The sequence below is a fragment of the Camelus dromedarius genome, chromosome 16 (assembly GCF_036321535.1).
Source record: "Camelus dromedarius isolate mCamDro1 chromosome 16, mCamDro1.pat, whole genome shotgun sequence".
NCBI classification, from domain to species: Eukaryota; Metazoa; Chordata; class Mammalia; order Artiodactyla; family Camelidae; genus Camelus; species Camelus dromedarius.
This window is the reverse complement of record NC_087451.1, coordinates 49020696-49034802: the sequence shown is the minus strand read 5'-3', so window position 1 is coordinate 49034802 and position 14107 is coordinate 49020696. Positions and strand designations below refer to the sequence as shown.

General features: G+C 31.9%; 1 protein-coding gene across 4 annotated transcripts in view; it reads right to left on the bottom strand.

Moving 5' to 3' along the window:
• NF1 (neurofibromin 1) overlaps window positions 1-14107 on the bottom strand; it is a 224956-nt gene that overhangs the window by 147037 nt on the left and 63812 nt on the right. For all 4 annotated transcript variants that reach the window (XM_031468338.2, XM_031468339.2, XM_064495894.1 and 1 more), the window contains exons 6-12: window positions 13681-13748; window positions 13362-13437; window positions 12174-12331; window positions 6383-6556; window positions 5798-5920; window positions 5468-5542; window positions 712-843 (exon numbers count right to left, since the gene is read on the bottom strand). In XM_031468338.2, coding sequence (XP_031324198.1) covers window positions 712-843; window positions 5468-5542; window positions 5798-5920; window positions 6383-6556; window positions 12174-12331; window positions 13362-13437; window positions 13681-13748 — 806 coding nt within the window. The remainder of the gene's footprint in view (window positions 1-711; window positions 844-5467; window positions 5543-5797; window positions 5921-6382; window positions 6557-12173; window positions 12332-13361; window positions 13438-13680; window positions 13749-14107) is intronic.

The window sequence follows — 14107 nt, the reverse complement described above, 5'->3', positions numbered from 1 at the left end:
CAATGTCAAGAGTTGCCATGTATAATACTCCTGCTATACATAAATACCAAGAAATTACTTCTGCCATCCTACAACTGTCTGTTTAAATTGGTTCCATTTGAGTATTTAAATTCCAAATTAAGAGTATTAATCTGTCAGAATATGTGATGAAAACAGTCTGTTTTTATTAAGTTTAAACACAAACTTTAATATCAAAGTGCCTATCATTTTAAACGCTCAAAGCATGTTAAACGAAATATAAAATATTTTTAAGTATGAATTTTAAATTTTATTTCTGATTTCCTGTGAGCAATATTCAGCATCCACTGGGCAAAACTGCATTAGTAGGAACACTCACTCTAACCCAGGAGTCAGTTTCCCTTACTCATCCCCAAGAGATAAGAAGCTAATCAAAATATTTTGATCCATAAGGAAAAGTTAAATGAAAAGGTAACTAAAAAAAAAAAAAAAAAAAGAATGAAAAAGTAACATTAAGATTTTAACAGCATTGTTAGAAAATATCTCTGAGAAGGAAGTTAAACTCACTGAAATACTGAAAAATATACACCATTAACCAGTATTGCAACAGTACTGCAGTATACAACATATCACATAACTTACTGAAAAGTAAGGACTCATTTGATTTTCTAAAATAAAACAGCAACAATGGGATAAAAACACTGAAAATGCAGTCACAAAAAGGTGGAATTCAAAATTCATGATTAATCTTACCGGTGCCATTCGTATCGCTGGGTGTGCTCCACAACCCTGGACTGCTTTATGAAGTGTTTCACCGAACATATTCCGAAGTTCAACTGAGTGACAATATACAGCATCAATCTTAGGCCACCAATCCAGTGCAGACTGGAGAAAAACAGGGACCATAAGAAAGGAAAAGTTCAAATTTGCATGAGTTACATGAACTGGTTATCACTGTAGTTTTATGGTTTATCATTTTGTGAGAAACATTTCTAAGACCATGCAAACACACACCATGATTTCCAAAGTCTTCAAGTAATTACTTTAATTCAAACCACAAACCATACATCTACTTTACAATATCATAATGAACATGAGACAAATCGCTCATTGCATGAGCATGAGCATATGAGACACTTTTTTCTCACTGATAAGCTAGTGAATCTGAAAAACAGAGTTTTAAAATAATTCTGTAGCCAATCTTTTTCTTTTTTAAATAAGTTTAATGTTTTACACATTTCAGAAACAATTACAACATGAAATTGGTAAATGAGATAAAGCTATTAGTAAACCTATAATCTTAAACTGATATGCAATGATGGCATAATACATGAGAAGACTAATGAGTACCACAAAGACAAAATGATAAGGTTAATTATTTTATGTACATATTTTTCTAAGCTAAATATTTTTTAAAGGTTAATTATTTTAAGTAAATATTTTTGTTTCAGTTTAACCTGTTGAGATTTGATTCTAGTTTTTAGTACCTATTTTATTTGAAAGCATATCTTTTACTTAAAATGAATTAATTACTACATTATGAAAAATGACAATTATGAAAATCACTAAAATGATAAAGTTTATCTACCAGATTAATATAAAAACAACTGGATGAATTTTCACTACATATGGAGACTAGGCAAGGAATAGGAATAAAATAGAGGCTTCCAATTTATAATACTCCTGCTAAAACTAACACCTGAAAAAACAAATGAAGTAGTAGATAAAGGGGATTAATAGCTTTACATACTATTTCCAGGCTCCTTCTAATTTAAAAGTAAACTAATTAAATTCTCAACATTTAATTTCTTTAGCCATAACTCTCAGAATATTTTCAGTAGCATCAGGTTATATTACCCAGACCTCAAATTTTGGACTGTGAACTCTACTTACTAGCTAGTATATTAAAAAAACCAATTTACAAAATACAATCTGAATACTGAACTCCACTTAGGAAGAGACTATAAAGCTGTGAAAGAAGAAATACTTTTATTTGGATAGTATGGTTGTTTCTGCTTTCCTCTCAACTCTTACTTTAATTCCTAACAAATGATCAAGTTTTATTAGTTTGGTTATATAATGGATTCCTTAAACTTTGGTCAATTTGGCCATCTGACTTGCCCAGAGCAATCAACACAGCTTGATTTCCATGTATCTATTCATTTACACAGCTTGTGCTAATCAGCTTATAGTAACAAAGGCTGAATAATCACAAAATGCATTGAGAGAATGGTCCTCCTCACTCTACTGACCCCATAATGTCTTATGAGAAGCTGATTAACTGAAGACATATGCATCCCATGTAATATTCCATCCAAATTATTATGCCATTTTGATAGCTGGTGAAATTGTATCATGGTACCAAGTGCACCCTACTAAATAACTTGATTTTAACTTAAGATTTAGTGATTTTCATAATTGCTATTTTTATAAATTTACATAAAATTTATGTAAAATTTATATACAATTATTCATTTTAAAGTAAAAGTTAAAGATACACTTTCAAATAAAACAGGCAGTAAAAATTAGACATCATGTAATTGGTAAAAATTTTAGTGTTCTTAAATGTGTCCTTTCTAAAACTAGTCAATTACAGTAGACATTCTTTTTTGTCCTTGGAAATTCTAAGTTTATTGCCAAACAAATGGCAATACTTTTACAATATGAATAACCCTTCTGATAATTCTTCAAGATTATTTAAATTAAGTTCACATGCATTCCAAGTAATTTCTTCAACCAAAACCTCTCAATAGAAAGAGATCATCGCATTCTCAATATGTGAACTAACCATAAGCAAACTACAATAAACTGCAATAAGGCAAAAACAATACTAAGACCTACACCAGCTATATAGCATGTCCCACTGATGGGTAAGGTATTTGGTTCATATATGTGTATGTTACTACTTTAATTTCCCAATTATTACAACATATCTAATTTAACCTACAGGAAGACTATAAAGATTAACTCCATATAACACAGATCTTATATCTATAATTCATCTCTTATGGCACTCCATAATAAAAAGAAAAGGTACAGTAATATGAGTACCATTTTAGAAACTGATTAAAGCTTAAATTATAATCAAATTCAAACAGTAGTTAGACTTTCAGATTTAAGAAGAACAGTGGAAGTGGACTATTGTAGATCTAAACACAGTACTTACAAACTGAGTATGTTTCACAAAAGCAGAACAAAACTGCAAACATCATTACTACTTCTACATAAACCCTCAAAACCACATCAGTAAAACTTTTATCTTATTTGAGAATCTGGGATTTTTTTAAAAATCTGTGAACTGGCTAAAGAACCACGGAAGAGGAGAACCTATGAGGTATATTGAACCAAGAATCATTTAAAAGGAAATCTATTACAAATGAATTTAAGATTAGGAGTCCAAATATCTAAGAAAAATTTTATGTGATTTCCAGACAAAATACTTTCAGCACAACTGTCTTCAGTGAAATTCTGTAATAGTCAACTTCATAAATTTGCATATTTACTTTATAAATAGTCCTTTTCAGTCAGAAATTACTTTAGATTCAGTATCTATTAGCCTCAAACCAAAAGAAAGAAAAACCCTAACAAGAAGCAGCTTATCAAACAATTTATTATGATGAAGTATCATTATCTAAGACACAACTTTAAAAAATACTTCATAGACGCAAACTTATGCTCCTTTCCAAGCTATTCATTAAAAAACTTCTGATGCTTAATATTTTAAAAATTAGTCAATATAGGTTTTTCTTTATAAAAATAGATTTCATACTGACGTGGCCTCTGATACAGACACACTCCACCTTCACACATGCAGTACTCATTAGAGTGTAGGAGGATGCACAATCACTTCACCATATACACTGAGGCATGCATGAAGTGACACTCCAGGCATGCTTCAAACCCACAAAAGAGCAGCTCAGCCACTTACAGCAGTGCCAAGTCCATGCTTGAAAGTGCTCTATATATTCAATTGTAGACAAAAATATTTCACAATTAAAGTAACTAGCCACAAAGTATCAAAAAAAAGTATATATTTGTGTTTATTAAACACAAGTTTAAGCATTTATGTAAATCTATCCACTCCAATAAATGGAATGTTTTCAGTATTATAAGCCAAAGGAGAAAAAAGTAATAATATTTTATTTCTGAATTACACATAAACCTGAGAGGGTAAAATCTTTTTTTTTAATTGGCCTTGAAAGTAAATGTTAAGTAAAAATTTTTAAAGTTTTTAATACAAACATACTTTATCTGCAATCATATTCATTAAACTTTCCCTTTTAGAACAAAGAGTAATGTTACTTCTGCCTGTAATTGACACTCAGCTAAAGGAGGTATCATTCTCTCAGGCATTTTTAGTTATTCATAATGTCTAAGGGTAGGGGTAGGAGAGGAGGGAAGTGGCACAAATGGTATTTAATGAAATGAGGACCAGGAATGCTCAATGTCCTGCAATGTATGAGGTAGTCCTAACATAACAGACTGTCCTGACCAAAAAGGCTACTAACACCCCACTGAGAAAAACTAAATGTGTCACTGAATAGCTTTATTAATAGTTATTATTCCCCTGCAGAAATGGATAAAAGGAAATGTGGCAAAATTTCATATAATTCAACACATTCAAGGCAAATGAAGGTGGGAAGGTATTTTTACCTCACTAGAGACACACTCTTAAAATGAAATTTGATTATGAAGAGGATAAATATACCTAAGTTATCAATGATTAAAGCCCTTCTTAAGAAAGGAAAACAGGAAAAAGCTGAACAACTTAACACATATGTGTGAGTATCTAAAAACAGATAAGATGGAGCTACAGTAAATAACACTTGAGAACCTTCAAAATATGATCAGAGGAACAGGATTTTTTAAATCCATGATCCAAACTGGTAAGGTTTCACTCTGCTTAATGTACTCACATCAGAGTTGAAGGTTTCACAAGTAGCTTTTAATCAGTTTGCTTATTTAGTCTGGTATGCTTTTATATCATGTAAACACTTCTATTTAAGTGTTAGTATTTCATTTGTTGAAGGAAGAGTAAAGTACACTCACATGTGGTCTCACCATTTTTTTAATGTACACATGAGCTAGAACATAAATACTGCTACTTTTAAATAGTAAGGTAACAAGTCAGAATGTATCAAATACTGGGAAAGGGCTGAGTATTAAAATAATATGTGAAGAGTTTGGGGATGAAAATATTAAATATTTTCAATGACACTGTTCTCAAGGGCTTTTGAGCCTAACACAATGTTTTACGTTTAATCTTTCCAAAGGATCCTATTATCAACCTTCCTCAATAAGGGCCCTCAGGTGAAGATTAAATATGGAAAATATAAGTGTGTTATCATTATTGGGTGTAATGACATGTGAGAAATCTTCCTATATCATACATCTAAATCCAAAAACTTTTGTAAACCAAAAACATCTTTCTTAAAAAGAAATTAAAAAGGAGTAAAGAAAAAAAAAAGAAAGAAGTTTTAAGTAATTTAGCAATACCTTTTGGACTTACATTGGTGATGATTCGATGGAGTGAATTTACCAGCACATAGTGAAATGTAGAAGGGGAATTCTGAGCCAGACAGATCTACAGAGTAAAGGAAAAAATAGCAGATTATGTCTATGAGAAAAATACACAGGAACATAAATGAGGACAAAAGGAACAACAAAAAGAAAGTTTTTAAAAAACAGAATAAAGTTCATTTCAAGACCTTAAAAATTTAACATATAATAATGAGAAATATTAATAAAAGTGTAACCTATTCACCTTTCTAGTCTTTTCACATTTATAAAGGATCAACAGCATCCATAAACATAACTGGATCAAAACCAATGCTCTCACCTTGAAGTGTTGGTTGTTGTGAGGGCTTATACGAAAGCAAGAAACAAGGCAGTCAATCATGAGATCCACATCTGCAGGCTGACTGCCTCTTGAGAATGGTTTACTTGGATTAAAAAGCAGGTTCTATGAAAATCCCAAAAGAAAACAAAAGCCTTTAAACAGTCAGGTAGTGTTTTTTCTACTAGCATTTAATAATAACACATCATCCACATAAATGGCACTAACATTTAATTGCCAGAAGAAACATAAAACACTACTATTGTGCTTCATCAGTCTGATAAAATTCTTAACTATACCACATACGGTTCCTTTCAGGCCCAAATTTCTAAATTATTTTAAACCCAACTCTGAATATTTATGTTAATTTAAGAAAACAGGTTGATTCTGTGTTTTCTTCACATTCTAAGCCACCTTATTTAGCCTGAGGAACAGTATCAAGAGCAAGTCCTATTACTACTGAAGAGTACTCGAACTTAAGTGTTAGCAATGATCTTCGATAATGATCTAGTATAATATTTATAGTAGAAGTCTATTTTTCATTTAATTTTTTTAAAGTTTGTAGAAGAGAAATAATGAGCATGTTACCTTAAGATCAACCACCATGGACTGAACTAGTAGGAAAATAACAGAATTATCTTCCCAATTGATGTAAGTACTCGCTTTACACAGTTTGACACAGGCGATGGCAGCACTTTCAGTCAGCTGCCTGCTTCCTCCATGGCCAGCGAGTGCTTTTCGTAGACTGTCCAGAAACAACTTCTACAAAATTCAAATACAGCAGTAAGATGATATATGATGTTTTTTAGATTTCAGACTTATCTAATAAAGTAGCAATATGTAAAGATCACTTATAATTCAAAAACAACAAAAAACACTGTGAATGTACTCAACACCACTGAACTGTACACTTAATGGTTAAAAGGGTAAATTTTATGCTACTTTACCACAATATAAATAAGTAAATACAATTTTAAAGGCTAAACTCATATTTCCTCCGAACCAGCTCCCATTTTTGACTTTCATCAGCCAAAAACACTACTTTACATATCTTACCTCTAACACTAATCTCTAGACTTTTCCTAATTGTCTAAAGAATAAAGTTTAAACTCAAACTGGATCACAGTGTCTTCCAGATTAATCACATCTGCTTCTTCATCTTCATTTCTTGTAACTGCCTACATGAACCTTCCACACTCTAGCTAATTTTTCTGAATATACATTCAACATTTTTACATCCATTTTGTTGATTACCCTGGCTTGAACAATGTTCACTCTCTTTCTCTTTTCTAAACTCCATTCTTATTTCAAGCTCAACTAAAGTTCCACACCTCTTCCATAAAACTTTCTTAACTATCCAAGCTCTACCTCAATTCTTACAGTACCTGTAAACAGGTACTCTTGATATATTAACTTTTTATCCATAAATAAATTACTGGGAATTCTAGGGAGACAGCAGTCTAAGCCATCCTTGACTCCCTAGCTCTCCCCTAGTTCCTCTATTCCTTGGTTCCCATGTTCAGCTCTTCTTCCTGGAGATAGAGCCGTTTTTCTCTCTTGCAGTTAAATGTGGCTATATGACTGAGTTCAACCAATGGAATGTGAATGAAAGTGATGCCTGGCCCATAAAAATCCTCAGCATGCTTTTCCATGCCATCTTTTTCCCTTCTAACTGGCAGAATGGAAACAACTCCCACAGATGCCATGTATTGAAAATGGCAGAGTCTTTGCTGGCCAAGGATCCACAAAACCACAAACAGGAGGACTGTCCTGCAGAGCTATTCAGTTCAGCTGCTCAGTACTATTTCATTAAGTATAATAAAGCTCTGTTGTGTTGAGCTGTTATAGTATCTACCCTAATACAATAAAAGAATAATAATACAATTAAAAGTAATAATAAAATTTAGAAACTGAAAAAGAGAACTACTTTTCATATATAGTCTGCAGTCTAGGATGGTATAAATGAAAGCCTGATCTGATCTGTTTAGGGTTCTACTTGTTCATTGTTTGTTTTCTTGCTTGTTTTATAATAAAGAGTTAAGCATGATTACCCAAGCCTGGGAGGAGTCCTGCCACACTATCAAAGTCTTTTAGCTACCTGAGGGAGCCCAGCCAGATAAACCAAGCATTTCCCACAAAGGGATTATCTCAAGCCACCTATATGGTAGTTCTAAGAGTGGTTTCAAAGATTTACATTAAATTCTGTGCCCTACTAAAATAATAAACATTCTACTCTGACAACTGTGAAACAATTTTTTAAAAAATTACGTACCACCATTTTCTAACCACAATTAAAGTTTTTGTTTTAAATCACCCAAAAAACCCCAACACTTTGGGAACTATAAAACATTCCTTTAAGTCAAATATTGTATCATTAAGTAAGAAAATTAGAGACTGGAAATTAATAAAATTGAGAACACTTCATCTGAAAACCATAACTGTTGCTAAAAAAGTAAAATTCAAAGCCTTACAGATAACTCTACAATTTTATAACAACTGTAAATAGATAAATTAAACCATTACCCCAAGAAATAAAAATATAAATAAAATGAAAGCTAAAATTAATGAAGTAGAAAATTTTTAAATGCTAGAAAATATAAAGTCAAAAAGCCAAGTTTTCATTATTAAACTTTTGTATAGTAATGTTAAGAAAAAATAAAAGGCCAGGTTTTAAAGACCGGTAGAATAGATATACCCTAGTAAACATGAATGAGGGAAAATTAGAAATATAAGCGATGAGGAAGAGTTATAAATGTGGATACTGAAGAAAATAATTAGAAGAGAATATAGAAATACTGTAAATAAATATATTTCATCTACATATTTCTATACTATAAATAGAATACATAGGTATGTAATTCCTTGCAGATAAAAATTGAAAAATATATTTCCTAACAAAGAATAAACTGTCAAAAATAACTTTAAAAGAGACAAAAATTCCCCCAAAAGTTAAAAACAGAATTTATATACAATCCAGCCATACCACTTCTGGGTATATATACAAAAGAACTGAAAGTAGGGTCTCAAAGAGATACCTGTATACCCATGTTCACTGCAGCATTATTCATAATAGTTAAAAGGTGGAAGCAACCCAAATGTCCAGTGGCAGATGAAACTGGATAAACAAAATGTGGTATATACATTCAATGGAATATTACTCAGCCTTAAAGGAAGGAAATTCTAACACATGCTACAAGGTGGATGAACCTTGAAGACATTATCCTAAGTGAAATAACCCTGCCAGAAAAAGACAAACACTAGATGATTCCACTTTTATGAGTTATCTAGAGAAGTCAAATTCATAGGGACAGAAAGAATGGTGGTTGCTAGGGGCTGGAGGGAGGGGAAAATGAACCAGATGAACTAAGTGAACAATGGTTCTCAAATGTTAGTGTGCCCCAGAATGGCTTGGAGGGTTTGATGAAAACAGGTTGCTAGCTCTGTCCCACCCCTAAAGCTGCTGATTCAGCAGGCCTAGAATGGAGATCTAATAATTTGCATTTCTAACAAGTTCCCAGGTGATGCTGACACTGCTGGTCTTAAGACCACACTCTGAAAAGCACTGAACTAGATCTTGATCTCAATCTCCCTGTCTCATAAAAATTTTAAAAAGTAGACTAGAAGAATGTACACCAACCATTGTCAGTGGCTTTTCCCAGGGAAGAGGGAAAGAAAATGGAATTAGTGGAATCAAAGAGGACTTGAGCTTTATCTGGAATTAAAGAGAATTTATGCAAATATAATTTGCTCTATTTTTAAACTATATATAAATAGAAAAAAGATAAGCAATATATCAAAATGTTAATAGGAGTATGGGTGGTTATTATATTAATTTTATATTCAAATGTTTCTGCTAAAAAAGATACTATAGAAAAAAAAGTGAAAAATACTTACAACCAACTGAAAATAAAAGATTACTGCTCCTAATAGACAAAAAGGCCCGTAAGTTAAAAAGAGACTGGCAAACAAAATAGAAAAATAGATAATGGAAATCAATAGACACTTTACACAAAAGAAAACATGCAAACAGCCAAGAAACACAAATTGATCCTGCACCTCACTAACCATGAGGAGTAAAATGAGATACTATTTTTCTCCTCATTTGTCTGACAAAAATTTAAAAGAATGAAAAACTTGTAGTCCTGATGAGAATGCAAGGAAACAGGCATTCTAATTCAGTGTTCATGAAAATGTGACATGCTACAAATAAATACTGGGGAATGTAAATCTAGGAATTGTCTATTAAAAATTTAAAATGCAAATGCCCTTGACACAGAAATACCAGTTTTGGAATTCTGGTCTACAGAATTAAAAGCATCAGCTAACAAGGATATATGAACAACAACAACAACAAAAAAAGAATCTATGAACAAAGATAATTACTTAAGGACTAAATACAAAGGCAAAAAACAAAAAACAGCGAAATGGCAGAGTAAATGAGGTTCATTAGTGTCACAGAGTATTAACCACAATTACTTAAATGAATGTGTTAGATCTCTATCAGCTATTCTGAGAAACAGACAAGTAAATAAAACAAGATGCAGAGTAATATGTATAAAATGATTTCATTTTAAAGTATAACAACCAGCACCTTAATGTGTGTATTTTCATTTAAATGTTTGTATGAGCAAGTAGATATGAATGGAAGGATATATATCAAACATTAACACTGGTTAGCACATAAGGAATATGACTAGAAATGAATGAGAATACATTAAAAATATTTTTAAAATCCAGAAAGATTTAAAGATTGAAATTCTTTAACCTAGAAAAAGTGCTAGAGAAAATATAAAAGCCTATTTCAAAAATCTTGGTAAGTGCCAGATACGAACATCACATACTGTATAATTCCATTTATGCAAAATGTCCAGAACAGGCAAATATATAGGGACAGAAAGTAGATTAGTGGTTGCCAGGGGTTGGGGTGAGAGAGGAATAAGGAGTGACTGCTAACAGGTATAGGGTTTCTTTTGGGGACAATGAAAATATTCTGGAACTAGACAGTGATAATGATTGCACAACTTTGAGAGTATACTAAAAATCACTTAACTGTACACTTTAAAAGGGTGAATTTTATAGTATGTGAATTGTATCTCAATAAAATGAATAAATAAAATCTTGGGGGAGAGAGGTCTGATGCAAAAAACTAGGAAACAAAAAGAACAAGAGTGAGTTGACTTCATACAAATTTTACATACATAAATAGCAAAAACAAAAACCCATAAACAACGTTTAAAAAGAGAGACCAAGTAAAAAATGTACACACACACTCTACGAATCAACAAAAGACAAATTAATAGAAAAATGAGCAATTCACAAAACATATACAAATGACCAATGAACATTTGGAAAGATGTAGTTATGATTATTAAAATACAAATTCACTTAGGAGTATTACTGAATGTAGAGCAGCTTTGTACTTATGTGCATTTTCCCAATAAAGAGAAGCAATAAAATACATACTATTTTGAAGGACTCCAAAATAACTAAGCATGAAAATAGATGTCCTCATAATGGACAAGCCGGGATATAAACCTAAGTGGAGTACCACAGAATCACAGACTCCCAAGGATTATCTAGTTCATATATTTACCAATCAATGCAAAAACTCCCTATTCAGCATTTCTACAAAGTATTAAATCATTTCAGCTAATTTTGAACATCTCCATCCACAGGCAAGTCATGCAGGAGCCCATTTCATGTTTATTCAGCTAAGAGTATTTCTTCCAAAGGGGCAAAAATATATAAATTTTTTAATATTTATATTATAAAAATGTATTATCAAAACAAACCACATACAGAAATTCAAATAAAATAATGAGATTAAATACCCCGCTCTTATCTTTAAAAACTTGTTAAGTACCCCTTAGAATTATCAGTTGTTACAGTGCCAGTTTCACTAGAGACGGCATATGTGGTACCCTGCTTTCCTAATAAAATTCTATGAAAACTATTCTAAAATACCTAAAATGAGTCACTAGACAATTTCATTAGTACCAAGTGGACACAAACCTAAGTACATGCAAAAACACCACAAAAATGATGAATTTTAGTAGGGTAATGCTTGCATTGATTATTAGAGGAAAAAATTATGTTTAATACTGACAGAAGTATTGTTTAGTCTTCTGTGGTAAAAGAATGCAACTAAGGGAATGTTTTAAATCTTTCATCAGTGAGTGTTATCACTGACATACTTTTCCTCCAACTAATTTTATGTCCAAGTGTGTCTCTGCTAAGGCCAGCAAACAAAAAACCTACAATGATAACCAGAAATGGTCCCCTGAAATGACGTGCTTACTAAGCTTAAAGTAATATACATCTTGAGTAAAATAAATTGCATCCCATCTGGACATAGTGGAAATAACTTTGCCCTCCTCACCTTATTCATGTTGTTTTCATCAACCACATCCTTGGATATATCCTGGATTATTTCTGGACACAAGATAAGGAGAATGATCTGTAGTGGCCAAACTGCTGCTTTACGTTTGGTGCTTTCAGCAAAACCATCTACCAAGTCAAACAGTTTTTCTGCACACTCTATGTGAAAAATATAAATATTAAATAATATTATTAAATGAGAAGAAATCTCTGGCGTTAAATTAAAAGTTGGCACTACCCCAAAAGCTAAAGGCTACATTTTCAAGATAAACTTGGAAGTTCACTTAACTCAACAAATTTATTCAGGTAAACTGGCAAGCAATGGGTTTTTTTGCTGTTGTTTTTTTTTTAACACTTTTATTGTAGTATGGTTCCGGTACAGTAAACTACACATATTTTAGATATACAATTTGATGAATTTTGATAGCTGCATATACCCATGAAACCACTACCATAATCAAGAGAGCTAACGTTTCCATCACTCCCCAAGAGGTGCAGCTTTCAAATTCCCAATTGATTCCTTCCCACCTTCTTTAACCCCTGGTAATCATAAGTTTGTTCTCTGTATCTGTGAGTCTGTTTCTGTTTTGTAGATAAGTTCATTTGTGTCCTTTCGACAAGCAATGTTACACTGCCTATGTATTGGAAGAGCTATCTTGATCCATTCTAGAAAAGTTCACATTTTAGAACAGCCAGACTTGTGTTTAGTCTCAATGTGCAGGGCCTTATGCAAAGTGTAATGTGACCAAGAAGTAAGACTGAACAGCTTCCAAAAGGGAATCACCAGAGCTCTCCAGGAGTCTCTATTCTCTGCCTTGCAGTTGTGTCTTGAGAATTCCAAGTGAGGATATGCCTACTTTAAACACATCTCTCTAAATACAAAATAAAGCCTCAGAGCACAAAAAGTGCTTCTCTATAACAAAGAGCCATCAATATCCAACCCACAAGTCTAATTAAAGATCAGAGCTTCATTTCAAACTTTATTTGTTCAAAGGAAAGGAAAAAGGCTTAGGGGTAATTCAGAAATATAGGAGGAAAATACTATTTCCTATTTTGTTGTTCAACATATGTTGAAATGATTAAAAGCACCATTATAACAAAAGTAACTAGGAAATGATAGGTTTTTATCTCATAAGTAAGAATTTAAAAAACAAAAACAAAAACAAAAACAAAACAATCTTATCCTTACCAGCCATATCAGTCTGTGGAATCTGGTATAGCTTTGTAAATTCATCTGGATAATTTTCTACCCAGTTCCAAAATGCCTACAAATAACAAAACAGATGTTTTTATGTGCTATTTTCTTAATATACTAATAAAATGTCATATGGCTCCAATTATATCACAAACTACTGACTTCCTTCACAAGAATATCGCAATGCATTTTTCCTAAAAATTAATGTGAAATTATCACTCAAGTCATAACTTTTTGATTCAAAACACGAGAGACAGCAACATTTATAACCAAAAATAAACAAAACTTTAATACCATAGAAGTTATAACTTACTTTTTCCAGGCTATTTATAACTGCTAACTGTGCAACCTTCTTTAGGGCTTTAAATTTAAATGCTGTTTCTGGGGAAAAAAAGTTTCATAATTAATTCTAGATTTATTAGTTAACACAAATACAATTCAGAGCTACTAGTAAAAATAAATTTACTTTTACATACAAACTTTTGTTCCAGTATTATTTGTAAGCAATGTAAAGATAATTAATATAAACCAAAAACTCACTGGTTACGTCTACTCAAGACAAAACTCAATAAGAAGCCCTGATTTTCAAAGGCTGTTGTGAGTTTTTTTCTTTGTTTTGCTTCTAGTAACAACTGTATTTTTTTTAAATGTACAAATATAAAATACATGGTTGTTGTAGAAAACCTTAAAAATACACAACAATCTCAGGGAAATTTAAAACATTATCCAGGATTCTACCA